Source organism: Mercenaria mercenaria, chromosome 5 (genome assembly GCF_021730395.1).
Source record: "Mercenaria mercenaria strain notata chromosome 5, MADL_Memer_1, whole genome shotgun sequence".
In the NCBI taxonomy this organism is placed as follows: Eukaryota; Metazoa; Mollusca; class Bivalvia; order Venerida; family Veneridae; genus Mercenaria; species Mercenaria mercenaria.
In genome coordinates, this window is record NC_069365.1 from 87682973 (window position 1) to 87702747 (window position 19775).

The following is a 19775-nucleotide window of genomic DNA, read 5'->3' on the forward strand; positions in this document are numbered from 1 at the left end:
GTTTCACTATCCAGCATTGAAATAGTTGAGCGCGCTGTCTCCTGTGACAGCTCTTGTTTTTTTATGCCCCCGGCATCTGCTGATGCGGGAGGCATATAGTGATCCTCCTGTCTGTCCGTCCGTTCGTCGTCCGTCCGTACGAGGTTAACCAAATGGGACCGTTTCGTCTAGCATCAATACCCCTTACTAGAATGACTTGATTCTAATGCATATGTAACATGTGACCATTCCTCATCTTCAGACATCACCTGACCTCAGTTTGACCTTGACCTCATTTTGGATTTAGGTTGCTTTATATGGGCCATCTCTTGGTTAACCAAATGGGACCGTTTCGTCTAGCATCAATACCCCTTACTAGAATGACTTGATTCTAATGCAGATGTAACCTGTGACCATTCCTCATCTTCAGACATCACCTGACCTCAGTTTGACCTTGACCTTCACCTCACTTTGGACTTAGGTTGCTTTATATGGGCCATCTCTTGGTAAACCAAATGGGACTGTTTCGTCTAGCATCAATACCTCTTACTAGAATGACTTGATACTAATGCAGATGTAACCTGTGACCATTCTTCATCTTCAGACATCACCTGACCTCAGTTTGACCTTGAACTTGACCTCATTTTGAACTTAGGTTGCTTTATATGGGCCATCTCGTGGTTAACCAAATGGGACCGTTTCATCTAGCATCAATACCCCTTACTAGAATGACTTGATACTAATGCAGATGTAACCTGTGACCATTCCTCATCTTCAAACATCACCTGACCTCAGTTTGACCTTGACCTCGTTTTGGACTTAGGTTGCTTTGTATCGACAAGGATGCCACTGGGGGCATCAAGCTTTTATTGAACGCAGCTCCTTATTTTAAACTAAAATTATATTAATTTTCTTCTTTTATAAGACTACTTTAGGTTAAACAAGACATTGAGTTATGCATATTCAAACCAGACTTTTGTACTCAGGAGATAAACAATATTTAAACTATGTGGAGTTTGGCAATTTTGTTCTCATTGTGCATTTCAAGCATTTGAATGAAATTTTGTTATGTTTTTTGACATTATAGACAAAGCATGATTTATGCATGTTTTATTGATGTATATGCTTATTATAATTACTAAATATTTTATTTCTAGATAAATGACAGATTTCTTCCCATCTGCAGTCATATTGTAACATGTTATAACATTCCATTTGGTATTTTTTAGTTTGTTCTATTCTCCTATTCATTTTTATATATATCTCAATCTTTTGCTTTTATAGACCATGCCTATATTTATATTTGCAGTCACCAATGATGTTTACAAGTGTCCAGGATGATGTATGTATGATAATGAAGTTCCTGTCCAACTCCCCGGTGTGTCATGTGTCAGCAAACACACACCCTGCAGTTCCAAACCCAGCAGTTACAGCAATCACATGCAATCATAACTTCTCACTCAACAAGTGGAATCCTAACTATCAACGTTAGTATGACTGCTGAGTTTTCTTCCATTTCGATCTTTATCATTTCTAATTGTTGTCCATTCTTATTTTCTTCCTGTCTGACCTTCTTCTCTGATTTTCTACCTTTCTGATCATCTTCCTCTCTGATTGTCTTCCTCTCTGGTTGTCTTCCTTTCTGATTTTCTTCTTTTCCAATCTTCTTACTTTCTGATCTTCTTTCTTTCTGATTGTCTTCCTTTCTGATCTTCATCCTTTCTGATCCTCCTCCTTTCTGGTTGTCTCCCCTTCTGATTGTCCTCCTTTCTGATTTTCTTCTTTTCCAATCTTCTTCCTTGCTGATCCTCTTTCTTTCTTATTGTTTTCCTTTCTGATCTTCTTCCTTTCTGATATTCCTCCTTTCTGATTGTATTCCTTTCTGGTCGTCTTCCTTTATGATCTTCCTTTCTGATCTTCTTCCTTTATGATCGTCTTTCTTTCTGATTGTCTTCTTTTCTGATCTTCTTCCTTTGCTGATTGTCTTCCTTTCTTATCTTCTTCCATCTTATTGTCTTCCTTTCTGATCTTCTTTTCTGATCATCTTCCTTTGGCGATTGTCTAAAAAGGCTATCTATGTTACTTATTATACCCCCAGATACATAGTTAACAGGAGGCTATTTTGGAGTAAAGCACATCTTTTCAGTCCATCTATAATTATTTTCCAGGGGTATATTTCAAAACAGCATAATGGGTTCTCATTTAATTATATCACATAACAAGAAGAATCATGAAGTCCTTTGCAGGACAAAGGTCATCTAGCATTCCTTGGTGTCTTGTCTTTATCATATAAACTTCTGGAAGGATTTTCATAAAAGAAGCCTCAATTGTTCATCTCATCAAGACAAGTAGTTGAGTGCACAACCCATATAAATAGGTGCAAGGTAAAGGTCACATAGGGGGCAAAATTCAAGTAGCTTTATATCAAACTTTTCAATAGATTTTCAAATTACTGAATATGAATATTCACCAATAATATGACAAAATCACATGCTAGGCTCAAGGTCACAATTGCAAGTCAAAGGTCAAATAGCTTTATTTTTTATTTGCTCAGTATATTAAATAGAAACCACTAGAAAAACCCAGGTCACTAGGTCAATGCCACACTTACAGGTCAAAGGTCATAAAGTTATTTGAGGCTTCTGCTGCAGAGTGGTTAAGGTCACTGATTTCAAATCTGCTGAGGGTTTGAAACCTTGTTTAAGGTGTAGAATTTGTTCATGAGAGGAAGCCATCAAGCTGGCTGATTGAAGGCCGGTGGTCCTGTTCAGGGGCATTTCTGTGCGGACCTTTATCAATGTGTGCATTATTTGGCAGGGTTTACATATGCGGGGCTTTATGCAATTTTTGGGTTATTAGGCAGAGTTTACATTATGTGGATGTTTATTCAATGTGTGTGTCATAAGACAGGGTTTACACATGCATGGCTTTATTTAGTGTTTGTGTTATAAGGCAGGGTTTACACATACATGAATACCAGAAATCCTATGATAATCTTTATTTGTGTACAGACCAAGGGACGCCAACCAGTCTGGGATCTGCCGAGAACAAAGACACAAAAGATGCCCAGCCAAATCTACCATTGGCCATGGATCAGCTGCTAGGTAAGTTTGAGCTAACTATTTTTGGTTAAGAGATTTCAAGCCATATCTTTGTAATTATTATTGTACTTGAATAATCTGGTATCTTTTATGTGAAGTCCTTTTTATGTCGACTTTACAAAAATCAATTGCCATTAAGTCTTCAAAGATATTTGATTTTTTCTGACTGGCAAAAGAGAGAAAATATTAGATGTTGCACAGTACATCCAACATTTCTTACTTGTTTCATGAGAGAAAGTTGTCAGCAACTTGCAGTTTCACTGTAGTTGTTAGAAACACACAAAAAATTGCAGTTTAACACACAGCCCAATACCAATCATATCGAACTTGAAAACTGGCATTTTTTCAAGGAGGATAAAAGAAGATAAAGTAAAACCAGTAGATCTCTATACATTTTTTGACAAAACTACTCTTTCTATTTGTTATATGTTTTTTACAGTTATGAACACTGGGTTACAACGACGTAGTTTAGGTGATAATTTTGATCAGCGCCTAAAAGTGAGTCAGTCTCACTTTGTTACAACAGCGGACAACAGATTTATCTTTGCATGTGGATTCTGGGATAAAAGTTTCAGACTCTACTTAGCAGATACAGGTTTGTTTGACATATATTTTCTAACTTTTGACATACTGAATGAAAAAAGATTTTACATTTTCCAGTAATTTTTCTATAATTCATTCATTACTTTGGCATCAGGCTCCTCTAATTCAAGTCACATGTGCCATTGTTAAATGTTTTTCAAGCCTTCTGATGTAACATGGAAATGACATAACTGTAAAGTTTAACTGTCACTCACAGACACACAAAAGAATTAGAAAAATTGAACGACATAAGCTTGTTTATATGATAAGGGTCTGACATCTCTCATAGTGGTGAAGGGTTCAAAGCCTAGTAAGAGTGAAATTTGACTGTGATCTCCACACTGTGTTTTGCTTAGGCTTAAGATCTGGTTAGTCAACAAGCCTTATTAAAAGATGACATTTTCTGCATTTGATGAAAATATACATTTTTTTTTAAACCTAACTTTGATGTTATACATGTACTATGACATATGAATGTTTTGTTTCTTTTCAGCAAAGATCCTTCAAGTAGTGTATGGTCATTTTGATGTTGTCACGTGTATAACAAGGTCAGAATGTAACTTGAACCAGGATTGTTACATCGTTACTGGCTCGAAGGATTGTACTGTCATGGTGTGGATGTTTACGTCCAGAAATCAGGCAATCATCGGTGATAACGGAAGTAAGACTTACCATGTTGACACTGCCTTTATTTCTCATATAGTGGAGGCTGTTAATTAAGGATAGATGCCTTGTAGCCAAGTGGTTAAGGCCACTAAAGTAGAATTGCTTGCCCCTCTCTGCCTTGGTTCAAAACCCTGCTATAGTGTTGAACTTTTGCGGGAGATCAGTGATTCTACCTAGGTGTAATACACGTTCTACTTGCTGGTGAGTTTTCACACTAGATACATGTATGTAACTTCTTCTTGTGGGTTCAGTTTTAGCACCATAATTCTAGTACTCACTGTATTTGCGTGCTACATTACTGTATAGTGGGTTTTATTCACGGTGCCAAATGTTCGCGTTTTTCGAAGAGTTTTGAATTCACGGTGTCTTAATTTCGCGGAAACTACTTCGACCGCGAATTATTAACCTTGGTTGTAAACAACAGAAAGGGAGGTCACTCTTCCTAGACATGCAAATAATAATAAATACGCAAATTTTGAGGTAGATTGAAAACAAAAGTAGGATTTACATCGACACCGATATTAAATTACCTCTTTGTGGAGAGGGGAATCGGTCTCACTGAACTATCAATTTTTGTTTTCTTGAAAATAAAACCAATAAAATAGTGTTCTATTTGATGTTTCCTTTTTAAAATTTAAATATTTTTATGAATAAATAGAAAGCAATTTTCAATATCTCGGAATGGCATTTTTCACATCGACTTCTCAATTCAAACCGATAACAAATGGTGTGGTCGTCCTTTGTTACGATCTGTTAAACTTTATACATGAAATGGCCAGTAATTATCGGCAATTAGCGTGGCGCCTCGTGTCAGTTTTGTTGTTCACAGTTTTATCTTGGTTAAGGATTATAGTCGATCTTTTATTAGTATCATAAAATTTAGGATTTTTATACGCCCGTTTGAAAAACGGGACGTATTATGGGAACGCCCCTGGCGGGCGGGCGGCGTCCACAGACTTTGTCCGGAGCATATCTTCTACATGCATGAAGGGATTTTGATGAAACTTGGCACAGTTGTTCACCATCATGAGACGGAGTGTCATGCCCAAAAACCAGGTCCCTAGGTCTAAGGTCAAGGTCACACTTAGAGGTCAAAGGTCAAATTCAAGAATGACTTTGTCCGGAGCATATCTTCTTCATGCATGGAGGGATTTTGATGAAACTTGGCACAGTTGTTCATCATCATGAGACGGAGTGTCATGCGCAAGAACCAGGACCCTAGATCTAAGGTCAAGGTCACACTTAGAGGTCAAAGGATACAAGAAAAAAAACTTTGTCCGGAGCATATCTTCTTCATGCATGGAGGGATTTTGATATAACTTGGCACAAATGTTCACCACCACGAGGCAGAGTGTCATGCGCAAGAACCAGGTCCCTAGGTCTAAGGTCAAGGTCACACTTAGAGGTCAAAGGATACAAGAATGAAAACCTTGTCCGGAGCATTTCTTCTTCATGCATAGAGGGATTTTGATATAACTTTGCACAAATGTTCACCACCACGAGGTGGAGTGTCATGCGCAAGAACCAGGTCCCTAGGTCAAAGGTCAAGGTCACACTTAGAGGCCAAAGGTCAGATACAAGAATGACTTTGTCTGAAGCATTTCTTCTTCATGCATGGAGGGATTTTGATGTAACTTGGCACAATTATACACCATCATGAGAGAAAGTGTCATGCACAGTTCCTTTCTTTAGAATTACTTCCCTTTGTTGTTACTATAAATAGCTTATATTGTAACTTCTTCATTACTAGTCGTAGGGAAAAATCGAGACCACTTTTCTGTAGTACAACATGCATGCTACATCCAATTTTGAGGTGTATTTTGACCAATCTCTACCTGGTGAAGACTTTTGTGTAGACTTACATTTTTTTTTTTGGATTTTTTTTTTTTTTTTTTTTTTTTTTTTTTTTGGATTTTTTTTTTTTAAGATTAACTTCCCTTAGTTGTTACTATAAATAACTTATATTGTAACTTTTTTATAATTGACCATAGGGAAAAACCAAGACCACTTTTCTGTGATACAACATAGATGTTACTTTCAAATTTTAGGTGTATTTTAAGGTCTCTACCTGGTAAGGAATTTTTTTTGTGGACTTAGGAAAACAAAAGACTTAGAATGATTACTAAACAACCACAAAATTAAAATTCATTTGCAATACAGCAGCTAGAGTAAAGAAATTTGCTGTGACGGGCGTATATTGTGACATTCTGGCACTCTTGTTCATATTTCTTTCTTCAAAATACTATTAAATTTATATAAAACTAGAGCTAGCACTTAAGGTGGTGAATGTACCTCCCCCCGCACGCACTCACACAGTACATTGCAACTGACGTACACAATGTAAAGTAGCAAAAAAAAAACAAAGTCAATAACGCTGATTAAGTTTGTAATCGAGTGGTCTTCCTTGATGAAATGTGTATATTCGCGGTAACAAAAAATCGCGGTGTTTAGATTTCGCACTGTCAATGTTGACTGCGAATATAGCGAAAATTAAACCTCGGCGAATATAACCCGCTATACAGTATATCAATTTATTTTTCAGGTATAGACCACCCAACTCCTAAGGCAACGCTGACTGGACACAAGTCAGAAGTGACCAGTGTCAGTGTTCTTGCTGAACTCGGAATGGTCATTAGTGGATCACATGGTATCATTTAGATTTATTGGACAATTCAAGATAGATTTATTGATGTTAAAATATTTGTAATAGAAGTTCAAAATGTATTAAGCTCTAAAGTTACTGTAAGAATGAATGGAAATTTTCTGATGGTAACAATATTAACAGTGTTTTGAGTTGTTACAGTAAGCAACTGGCAAACTTTTCACAGGTTGCTCACCTGTTAAATGGGTTGGTCTAATGTTTCCTCTTTTCAAACAAAAATTTAACCATGAAAGGACCTGACTTAGATATATTGACTTTAAAATATTGTATTAAAACAAATTGTCACCAGCACATCACTTTAAACCAACACAGTACAAGGCAAAACTATGTTCATGATTTTCCACAGTTTTACTTTATTGTTAGAAAGTAAAAAATTTGAATATATTATATAAATTTCAGATGGGCCATGCCTTGTGCATACACTGAACGGCGACTTGTTGAGGTCTCTTGACCCACCAGAGGGTAAGCAGCTGACCGCCAATCTGATCTGTATGTCTCGAGAGACATTTGTTATGATCAGGTTTGACCAGAACCTCATCTGTAACTTCAGCATCAACGGGCGATTACAAAAACATATCAAACATAAAGATAATATTCAGGTATGTATAATTTCATCATAAATGGTTATTACAGAAACATATCAAACATTAAGGTAATATTTAGGTATGCGTAATTTCATCATAAATGGTGTTTACAGAAACATATCAGACATTAAGGTACTTTCATCAATGGGTGATAATAGAAACAAGTCGGACATAGAGATAATATTTAGTTATATCATCATAAAAATTATTACAGAAACATGTCATAACAGTTTCATATTATGGTTTCTGGTATTATAATTTACAATGAAAATAAGGAATTACAGAATCCAGTGTGTAAGATGTCAGAAAGTGCTTATGGTCATTTACAGAAACATACCAAAACCACATGGATAGACAGGCATAAATTGGTCATAACAGAAACATGCCAAAAAGAATAGTATTAACTCAAATACAGCTTCACCATAAATGGACAGCTACAGAAATATATCAAACATTGTGTGATATTCACATATAATTTTTAGCTCGACTATACGAAGTATAAGGAGAGCTATCTAACTCGACCCGGCGTCGGCGTCTTTCCGCGTCCCCACCTTGGTTAAAGTTTTTTTACACTTTCTCTTTTTTCAACTTACCTCTGTAATTACTTGATGGATTTGATTCAAACTTGAAATAGTTATTCCTCATCATCACCCACATCATCTGACATAAGGGCCATAACTCTGGCACCAATATTTTATGATCTAGCTCCCCTTTTCACTTAGTTTTTAAGGTTAAAGTTTTGATGCACTTTCACTCTATCTCTGTTATTACTGAATGGATTTGATTCAAACTTAAAATACTTGTTTAACATCATCATCCACATCATATGACACAAGATGCATAACTCTGGCACAAATTTTTCCCCCTTTTTACTTAGAATTTCAGGTTAAAGTTTTGATGCAGTTTCACTCTATCTCAGTTATTACTGAATGGATTTGATTCAAACTTAAAATCATTGTTTAACATCATCACCCATGCCATATGACACAAGATGCATAACTCTGGCACCAGTTTTTCATGAATTATTCCCCCTTTTTACTTAGAATTTCAGGTTAAAGTTTTGATGCACTTTCACTCTATCACTGTTATTACTGAATGGATTTGATTCAAACTTAAAATAGTTGTTCAACATCATCACCCACACCATTTGGCACAAGGTGCATAACTCTGGCACCAATTTTTCATGAATTATTCCCCCTTTTTACTAAGAATTTCAGGTTAAAGTTTTGATGCACTTTCACTTTATCTCTGTTATTACTGAATGGATTTAATTCAAACTTAAAATAGTTGTTCAACATCATCACCCACACCATTTAACACAAGGTGCATAACTCTGGCACCAATTTTTCATGAATTATGCCCCCTTTTACTTAGAATTAAAAGTTAATTTTGATGCATTTTCACTATATCTCAGTTATTATGAAATGCATTTGATTCAAACTTGAAGTAGTTGTTCCACATCATCACCCACATCATATGATACAAGATGCATAACTCTTGCACCAATATTTAATTAATTATGCCCCCTTTTTGCTTAGGCTGTACTTGTATAGTGTTTTGATACACTTTATCTGTACTTCTCTTATTACTTAATATTTTTGACACAGACTCAGGCTATTGTGCAATATCTTCACCCACCATTGGAGTTAATAAACACTCCAGTGACAGCTCCAGTTTTCTCAGATGTGCCCATTTTCACTATCCAGCATCGAAATAGTCGAGCACGCTGTCTCCTGTGACAGCTCTTATTATGTAGACCGCCCCGGTAGCCTAGTTGTAGAGCACCTGCTTCGAGTGCGGGAGGTCTTGGGTTCAATCCCTGGCTGAGTCCTACCAAAGACGTAAAAAATGGTACTAGTAGCATCCTCGCTGGCGCTCAGCAGTAAAAGGATAGTGCTAGGACTGGTCGGCCTGGTGTCAGTATAATGTGACTAGTTGAAAAAGACGTTATATATTTAGGCATAAATGGTCAAATTAATAATGCGCTTGCAATTGCTTTGTTTGGTATAGCTAATTGTAGTTTCTCCCTGAGAATACCATTTTCAGTGTTCATATTGGTTTTTTTTTTTTCACCCAGATACGTGTTGTATAGAGATCAGGTAACTGGACAATGTAGGGATAATACACGTTTTTTAGTGTATTAACGTCTGCAGAAGCCTGCGGGATTGTTTGTGAGCGAGACCGAAGGTCGAGGTCACAAACATATCCCAAGGGCTTCTGCAGACGTTAATACACAAAACAAACGTGTATTGTCGCTATTCTTGCATAAAAAAACATTACACGACGACTAAATGTATTGTTTTCATATGTGATGACTTTACAATTCCGGTGCATTTTTAATTACCATTCTGTTGTTCTTGGAAATGGTAAACATGTTTTAAATATCCATAACCAGGGCCCAGAAATCAACAACATTACCAAAAGTACATACTGAAGATTTTTAAACGATTTTTTTTATCTCTCATTACAAACATGAAATTACCAATAAGTGTTCATATAACTTCAAAATTTGGTAAACAGGGGCACAATTTCAAGAATAATAAATTTACAGTCGAGTTATTTTGAGTACGGACACATTTGGAGTACGGATGAGTACGAATGTAGTGTCAAGCTTTCAAGCTGTTCATATAAATTCTTCGAAATATTAGATAAAAACATACCGACTGATGCATACCAAAATCATAAATATGATTCCTAAAAACAAACAATCGCACAAGTTACACACGATTCTTAAACATTCACGGTTATCTCCCAAAACTTAAACGATGCTGAGTTTTAAAAGGGGGAGTAAACAAGAGAAGAAGCGAGTACGAATATTGTTGGGGGCAGTGCATTTGGTGTTAATTACTGATACAACAATCTATGGTTTAGATTGCATAATTTATGCTACAAAAAGAATTTATTATTATGGAAGAAACAAGACGCAGATACCAGATGTCAATCTGCGGAGAAATACATGTACATCCCTGGGAAAGCATTTTAAAAATAAAAATCATGTATTAACAGCATGTGAATTGCCTTGCTTGCACATGATTTTTCTCCCGTTAATACATGGGCGGATTCAGTGAAAAAAGTAGTTTTTATGCAAGAATATAGTGTTTCTGGACTCCTAGCCACTGCTGGTTAGAATCAAAAACTTGAAATGTAGCATCCTGGCATAGGCCTCTATCAAATTTGTTCAAATGGTTTAGCTTGGCCCCTCTTAGGTGCCGCCAGAGCTAAAAATAAAAAACCTTTAAACCACTTCTTCTGATGAACCATTTGATGAATTTTCATCGAACTTGATATGTTGCACCATTGTAATGGATTTGCTTGGCCACTTTTATGGACGTCCACAGTTAAAAATAGAGAAAAACTAAACATTCTATCATGAACAACTTTTAATCATGAAGTGTATTCTTTTGTTTAAAGATTTTGTGCCATCACAGCAAAATATAGAAAAAAAACTTTAAATAACTTTTAATGGACAGCATTTAGGACGTTCACCAAACTTGGTCAGAAGTACGGTCCTCTTAAGGTTAGTGACTAAGGCCCAATGGAGCTTCTTGTGTCTTTTTTATAATGGTTTAATTTGGACAGCAAATAGAGGTTACTTGTTTGTTAGCTTGACTAATTGAAGAATAGTAAGAGCTATTCAACTCACCCATGTGTTGATGTTGGTGTCACATTGGTTAAAGTTTTGTGTGCAAGTTCATTTCTCAGTAACCATTGTTTGTTTTGGATTGAAACGTCACTCAAGGCTTCCTAGTTATTAAACCTACTGAAATAACCATGTTAAATAACTCTTGGTTAAATTTAAGTTTTTCAACTTAGAAAAGCGAGTTAAAGGTTTGCATGCAATTATCAAGTTGTATTTCATTAACAACTACTCTACGGTTTGGATTGAAACTTCCCATTGTGCTTCCCAGTCATCAGACCTACTGAAATAACCAAGTTAGGTAAACTCTTGGTTGAAAGTTTTACAAATTATGGCCCTTTTTACTTAGAAAATTTTAGTGGAAGTTTTGCAAGCAGCTATTAATCTGTATTTCAGTAAAGGCCATTTCACAGATACACCAAACTGGAACTGAAACCGAACTAATGTTATTTTTATTTCGTTTCAGAATTGGCCGGAGCTTTTACACATTCACAAACTTTGGATATGAATATCTGGTTAGAAATGTGTAGAAGCATAGCATAATAAATAGAAACACATGTAAAATGACCCTAATGGGTGAAAATGATATGTTATTGCTTGAATATTTATTATACAAAGATGCCAAAGTCATCTTTTAAGTATTAAATGGGTATATGTTATTCATAAACACAAAACACAAATTTTCAGGATACCACAAGCTTGTTTAGGAATTGAATGAGGATCCTGAATGATTTTTTAACCAATATTTGCATTAGCAAAGAAAAAATCAATAAACTTCTGAAATAACATGACCTTATTTACTTGTATGGACCAAATAAGGTATAAAAGAATGGTTCAAATTATGGCCCTTCAATTTGGTCAAATTTTTACATGTAACTGTCAGGCTTAAAACTTCTTAGGACATCCCTCTCATCCAATGTTCATTCATAACCAAGTTAGAGAACTCGTAGTTGAAATTAATTCAAACTATGTCCCATCTTTACTTTGAAAATTTAGTTGAAGCTTTTGCATTGCCATAATAAAATTTTAATTTGTTGTAAATTTTAATAAAATAACTGTCTTGTCAAGTTATTGCCCTTGTTTGACTTGAAAGTTGTCAAATTTTCGAGCATGCTGTTTTATGAACAGCTTTTGTTTGTATTGAATTAATCTGTTATGATTTTATAAACGAGCATTAATCTCGCCACTCGAAAGCATATATTCTTAACAGCATTTCAGTGATATGAAAACCATATATGGTCATTTATTATGACATGTCTTCTTATCAAAAGTAGAAAAATATTGACATGTTATGTTACATATAAGAAAAATAATCTGTTCTGAAAAACATCACCCTCTGAAAATGTTCCCATGAAAATACAGTAAACCTCACTTATAATGAACTCGGATTTAAGGAACACTCGGTTATAAGGAACAGTTTTCAATTCCCCGATCTAATTCCTTCTTTATTCAATGTAAAAATCCTCGGTTATAGGGAACTCGGTTAAAAGGAACACTCGGTTATAAGGAACACTTTTTCCAGTCCCAAAGTACGAATTTCAATGGAAAACCCCTCGGTTATAGCGGACAGACATAAAGAATAAAAATTATTGAAAACTGGAAATAAACAGGAGAATCGCTGATGACGTCAGAGTAACGTCGGCACTTTCATGCGCTTTTATGCACATGAATAAACACATATTATTTCATTTCTATCATCTTTAGTTTGTTATTTTACGGATATGATAAAAAGAAAATAAATAATATCATCATTAACTTATATTTACTCGAGATTATGTTTGAGAGCTACATGTATTAAGTATTTCATGTTAACAATAGTGTACGAAAGTCAGTCGCGGACAGGGTCATGTCATACTATCCTAAATAAATGTGTTAATTACGCGTGGTTAACAATGGCAAACCTTCCAGTTTTGTAAAAATTATAGCAGGTGCTAAAATGGACAATAGCAAAACTAAAGGTATAATTTACACTTTAGTCCATATTTATGGCGCCGTTGTCTAGTCGTAATGCACTGTATGTCATAAACACCCTACCATTAAATTTTAATTGGTAGTCTAATTTAACATTTTTGTATTATTTGAACATTTATTTTATATTAGTATTGATGCATATTCATATAACATGCTGTCGAGCAAGGTAAGGGCTGCAACATATCTTATAACCATAATGTAGTGCTCTCTAAAAAAGAAGATAGAAATAGCAAATCACGTCATTCTTACGGACGTACATTCTGGCTTAGTTTATGTTCAAACGCCGTGTTTCAACACTATTTCAGTCATATACACGCAGTCAGTTTACCTTACCATCTCTCTAGGAAAGGACCGGTACTAGACTACTTTCTCACATAAAGATTCATGGTTGACCCGGAGCCCTTTTCAAACCTCAGTCAAATAGTGTTCGCTATACAAATTGTGTTCGTTATACAAACCTCGGTTACAAGGAATTAGTTCGGATATAAGAAACCTCGGTTATAAAGAACAATTTTTAGAGGTCCCAAGCTGTTCCTTATAAGCGAGGTTTACTGTAGTCATTTAGCAATTACGCTTATGTAGACATTTTCTCAAAGAATCAAACTAATACCTGGAAATTCACAACCAAAATGATCTAGATCTTTTTACAATACAATAAGCAATAAAACTAAGCCAAAAGTATAATATAACTGCCACATCCTCATATCACTCATATTTCATCAACAGCATGGAACTACACTTTGGACTACTTCATGTAGTACATGTAACACCGAGTAGTCACTTCCTGTTTGGTGTAATGCTCCAAATTCGTTAAGTCGTGATCAAACCTTGAATTCCTGAGAATCACGATTCAAGCGTCAGACAACAGGTCTGTGTAATCAGTCCTTTTAGCTTTAGAAACTACACCCAGTTCTGTCTTAGCCATTTCAGGGAGTAGTCCAAGTTTTTCTTGAAAGTTATCAATGGCAGTAGTTTCTGAACAGTGCAGAGGTTCAGTAAATCTTTTCAGATTTTCTCTAACAGTTTTTTTACATTCTTGATCTTTTAGGAAATACCTGTACCAAAGCCTTGCAGAAGATAATGCAAGTTCTTTATCAGATCTGTTCTTGTAAGAATTTATTTCATTTTTAATGACAGACAAGTACTTTCCATATTCTCGTCTAAGTCTGTCGTCATCTTTTTTGTCTAGTTCATGTTTTTTAAGGGCAAGCCATTGTATTTCTATAAGATCGTTATCTGCTATTGGGTACCTCGATCCTGCCCTGTCAAGTTGGTACAGACTCAGATCTGATGCTATTGCAATGCATTCACTCCTCAGGTCATTGAATTTGTAAAGATTTGCCAGCTGTATGTGTCTGTATATCTCTTTAGCATCCTTTGTATGTTTATTTGTAACTGTTTCTGTAAGGATCTGAGCACACCGATTTTCTAGCACTTTAACTTGATATTCTGCAGCTAGTGGCAGTATTTTGTAAACATTTCCATCTAAAATTTAAAAAAGCTATCAGTCTTCCTCATGGTTTAATTAATGTCTTCATTAAATTATCCATATTGCTTAAGAGCTCTGTTTAACAAAGAACAAGGACAAAGTAATCTTTTAGACTAGTTTGAATTAGTTTGGTCATTGATTTTAACTCACCATGATCACTAACTGCTCAGGTGAGTTATTGTGAAACTCCTATATCTTGTCTTTTGTCTTTGTGCAATAAGTGTTGCCTGCTATCAACAATTTTACTTTTAACACTCTAGTGGTCACCATTTTGGCCCCGTCTTCATAAAACTTAAGTTAGGGTTTTAGGTAGTTTAATAGAAAAAACCTTTTTATCATGCTAGAGGCCACAGTTATGAAACTTGGTCAGAATGTTTGTCTTTATAAAATCTAAATCAAGATTGAATATGGGTCATTTTGGGTAAAAAAAAGGTCATAAGGTCATATCATAGGGGAAAAGCTTGCTGATACCCTATAGGGCTTTTTAAATTTGATCTTTATGAAACCTGTTCAGAATGTTTCTCATTATAAAATATAGGATAGGCTTGAAACTGGGTCATCTAGGTTAAAAAAACTAGATTACTAGTTCATGTCACACAATAAACTTGTAAACATTCTAGAAGCCATATTGTCTACCCCAGTCCATATGAAACTTGGTCAGAGTGTTTATCTTCATTAAAAGGCTGAGTGTAAAGATGTTAACTCAAGTCAAAATCTAGGTCTCTACAAACCTTGTAAACACTCTACAGGCCAAGTGGTCTGCCTTATATACATGAAACCCGATCCAACTGGTGGAAAACCAGTTTCAGGGACTATAGAATTGCACTCTGTCCACAATTTCACGTCCAGTCCTTAACTCTGTCATTTATCAAGGGATTTAATATTGCTTGGATAATGAGACGACATGTCATGTGCAAAACCCAGACCTCTAGCTCAAATGTCAATGTCACACTTTGAGGTCAAAGATCAACAGGACTTGTTTCCTGTCCTGTATGTAACTCGACAATTCATCAAAGCCTTTGCAAAAATGTTCCCCATAATAAGATGTGTCATGCACTACTTTCAGACCTCTAGTTTAAAGGTCAAGGTCACACATGGAGGTCATAGGTTAGCATGTCATTAACACGGTCTGTTTTGCCATCCATTGAGGGATTACAATATTCCTTAGCACAAATGTTCCCCAAAATCAGATGAAGCATCATACACAACATTCGGATTCCTAGCTCAAAGGTCAAGGTCACACTTGGAGGTCAAATGTCAATAGTTTCAGGGACTATAGGATTCCTGTCCAGTCCATAACTTTGTCGTCCATGATAGGATTTAAGTATTACTTGGCATAATGAGACAATATGTCATGTGCAGCAACCAGTTCCCTGGCTTAAAGGTCAAAATCACACTCTGAGGTCTAATGTCACTAGTTTTTAGCTCACCTGAGCATAAAGTGCTCATGGTGAGCTAATGTAATCACGCTGTGTCCGGTCCGTCGTCCGTTGTGCGTCCATCCATCGTCAACAATTGTGTTTAAACGACATCTCCTCCAATACCATTTAATTGATTTTGGCGAAACTTGGCTGGATGGTCATCTGCCAAAGTTATTCACATGGTTCGGCTTGGTTGTACATGGGGGCCGCCAGAGCTAAAAATAGAAACATCGTCAAACAACATCTCCTCCTAAACCGATGGTCCGATTTGAAATAATATCACACAAATGGTCCGTATGTCACCCTCCACCAAGATCGTTCAAATTATACCGATTCATCAAAAAAGATGGCCACCAGGGGGCATGGTAACTTTTCCCTATATGTATATAGTGGAAATTTTAAAAATCTTCTTGTGTGAAACTGCTGGCCCAAATTTAAAATAATTTTACACAAATGGTCCTTGTGTGACCCTTTACCAAGTTTGTTCAAATTATTCCGATTGGTCAAAAAACATGGCTGCCAGGGGGCGTAGTCACTTTTCCTATATGTATAGAGTAGAAACTTAGAAATCTTCTTGTATAAAATTTTAAGCCTGATTTTAAAATAACTTCACACAAATTGTCCTTGTGTGACCTTCTACAAATATTGTTCAAATTTTTCTGATTTGTCAAAAAACTTGGCCGCCAGAGGGCGTGGTCACATTTTCATCAACAATTTCTTTAAACAACCTCTCCTCCAAAACCACAAAATGGATTTTGATGAAACTATACAAATGATCTCTGTGTAGCCCTCTTTCAAATTTGTTCAAACTGTTCCAGTACATTGAATTAACGGGTCTTTTTGGTTAAAAATAGGTTTTCAGCTATCAGACTATGGGGTTGTGAGTTTGATCCCAGGGCAAGAATTGTGTTTTCTGTGCCAATTTGATATGAAATCATTTGTCCTTTACTTCTGATTCTCATGGAGAAGTTGGCAGTTAGGTCTATTTGCAGGGAACACAGAATCAAAAACCACTGTTTAGGTTAACTGCCCACAATCACGTAAGTGAAATACCCAAGTAAACTATCTTTTTCTAGATTCTCAGTCAGAAATTTTATTATTTCAGGTACTTACCTGTTACTATTTTTAGATGGTTGGGATACAGACAGCTCAGAAATTCCATAAAATCTTCATACTTTTTCCCTGGTAGCTCTATTTCCTGCTGGTCTTTCTCTTTGAAGTCTGATTCAAACATTGTCCGAAACACAGGTGATGCAACAGCAAGCACAGTTTTATGTACTTGTATTTTGTGTTGCTGTACAATTAATGTCAGGTCAGAGTTACCAGCATCACGGACAAATCTGTCATCTGTTTGATATGATTCCATTTTTGCTGGTTCTTTCTTTCTTGATCAGCTGTAATTGAAACAAAATCCTGTATCTTTTATTTCAGCTATAAGATAAGAAAAAAGGAGAAGTAAGAAAAAATAATTTTACATTTTTTTATTTGTCTGTTTTGTAAAAAGAGACATAATGTTATACTGGTGTTGTATGTCTGTCCATCTGTCAATATTTTCAATTTCTGAACCCTTAAATCAGAAAGTGTAATAGGTACTGCTTTCAAACTTTTCACAATGACTTAGGTCCCACTTAAGGAAGATCCCTGTTGATTTTTGAGTCAGTGGTTTTCAGGTCAAGGTTACATTATACCAATTTAGTTCCTTCTTTATTTCATATAGACAATGAAATCTTGAGACCTCATTTTCAGTACTTTAGAGCATTTCAATGATATGAAAACCATAGTATATCATGTCTTCTTACCAAAAATGAAAAAATATTGACATGTTATGTTACATTTAAAAAAAATAATCTGTTCTGAAAAACATCACCCTCTGAAAATGCTCCCATGAAAATAGCCGTTTAGCAATTATGCGTATGTAGACTTTTTTCTCTATGAATAAAACTAAAACCTGGAAATTCACAATGAAAATGGTCTAGATCTTTTCTCAATACAATAAGCAATAAAACTAAGCCAAAAATATAACTGCCACATCCTCATATGACTCATTATACCAGATTTCATCAACAGCTTTGAACTACATTTTGGACTACTAACACTGAGTAGTCACTTCCTGTTTGGTGTAATCAGTTCTCAAGGTCACAGGACTAGCCTCATAAATCCTTAGCTTTAATGATATTTTATAGACAATGCTATCTGTTTAAAAAACATTATCATGTTCAATTAGTGGCAGTTAAACTTTAAAAATACTTACCTTTAGAAGGTATAACCCAAAAGTCTTTGAAATCTTAACACAAAACATTCATGTAAATACAGATTGCAAGTATAGTTTGATTTTGACGTTTGAGAGTTCAATTTATAGACTCGTCTGCCGATAAGGGAAATCAGCATGATTTACCTTGCCTTATTTAGGTAAGAACCACTATCGTACTGAATAACACTACCTAAATAACGGACCATTAACTATAAGAAAATTTTTAAGTCTCAATTTAACTTATACAAGGTGTATCAAATTCACATTTAGTTTTGGAATAAAGCCAAAAGTTAATAGAATCCTTTACAACAAATAGACAAGGAAGTAGAAAACAGATAACATAAAAATCAAAGTAGTTACTACTACCATAAAAACAGCAAATATTTACTAGTAAAATTTATAATGAGTCACCTGACACAATGGTTCTGGGGTGGCCTGTTGTGGTCATGTCATGTCTGTCATCTGGCATTCGCTTTTTACCTTAACGTTCCATATAGCTTTTATTAGCTCACCTGAGCAATGATCAGGTGAGTTTTTCTGATCGCTCGATGTCCGGCGTCTGTCGTCTGTCAACATTTAGCTTGTGTATGCGATAGAGGCTGTATTTTTCAACTGATCTTCATGAATTTTGGTCAGAATGATTACCTTGATGAAATCTAGGCCGAGTTCGAAAATGAGTCATCTGGGATCAAAAAGTAGGTCACTAGGTCAAATCAAAGAAAAACCTTGTGTATGCGATAGAGGCAGTATTTTTCAATTAATCTTCATGAATTTTGGTCAGAATGATTGCCTTGATGAAATCTAGGTCAAGTTCGAATATGGGTAATCTGGGGTCAAAAACTAGGTCACTAGGTCAAATCAAAGGAAAAGCTTGTATATGCGATAGAGGCTGTATTTTTCAATTGATCTTCCTGAAATTAGGTCAAAATGATAACCTTGATGAAATCTAGGCCGAGTTCGAAAATGAGTCATCTGGAATCAAAAAGTAGGTCACTAGGTCAAATCAAAGAAAAACCTTGTGTATGCGATAGAGACTGTATTTTTCAATTAATCTTCATGAATTTTGGTCAGAATGATTACCTTGATGAAATCTAGGCCGAATTTGAAAACGGGTCATCTGGGGTCAAAAACTAGGTCACTAGGTCAAATCAAAGAAAAACCTTGTGTATGCGATAGAGGCTGTATTTTTCAATTAATCTTCCTGAATTTTGGTCAGAATGATTGCCTTGATGAAATCTAGGTCAAGTTCGAATATGGGTAATCTGGGGTCAAAAACTAGGTCACTAGGTCAAATCAAAGGAAAAGCTTGTATATGCGATAGAGGCTGTATTTTTCAATTGATCTTCCTGAAATTAGGTCAAAATGATAACCTTAAGGCCGAATTTGAAAATGGGTCATCTTGGGTCAAAAAGTAGGTCACTAGGTCAAATCA

General features: G+C 35.5%; 2 protein-coding genes across 8 annotated transcripts in view; one reads left to right on the top strand and one right to left on the bottom strand.

Moving 5' to 3' along the window:
- Positions 1–19775, top strand: part of LOC123558619 (neurobeachin-like) — a 268481-nt gene that overhangs the window by 239051 nt on the left and 9655 nt on the right. For all 7 annotated transcript variants that reach the window (XR_008371116.1, XR_008371114.1, XR_008371117.1 and 4 more), the window contains 6 exons: positions 1289–1466; positions 2991–3083; positions 3520–3675; positions 4156–4323; positions 6871–6975; positions 7390–7589. Coding sequence is in view for 3 of the 7 variants with exons in the window: in XM_053544219.1 (XP_053400194.1) it covers positions 1289–1466; positions 2991–3083; positions 3520–3675; positions 4156–4323; positions 6871–6975; positions 7390–7589 (900 nt within the window). In the remaining 4 variants the exon portion in view is untranslated. The remainder of the gene's footprint in view (positions 1–1288; positions 1467–2990; positions 3084–3519; positions 3676–4155; positions 4324–6870; positions 6976–7389; positions 7590–19775) is intronic.
- Positions 10937–18556, bottom strand: LOC123559196 (kelch-like protein 8). The gene is made up of 3 exons (XM_053544223.1): positions 18344–18556; positions 17206–17486; positions 10937–14667 (listed from the first exon to the last, which is right to left on the bottom strand). The coding sequence occupies exons 2-3, from the start codon at positions 17456–17458 to the stop codon at positions 14033–14035; spliced, it is 888 nt and encodes a 295-aa protein (XP_053400198.1). The 5' UTR covers positions 17459–17486; positions 18344–18556; the 3' UTR covers positions 10937–14032.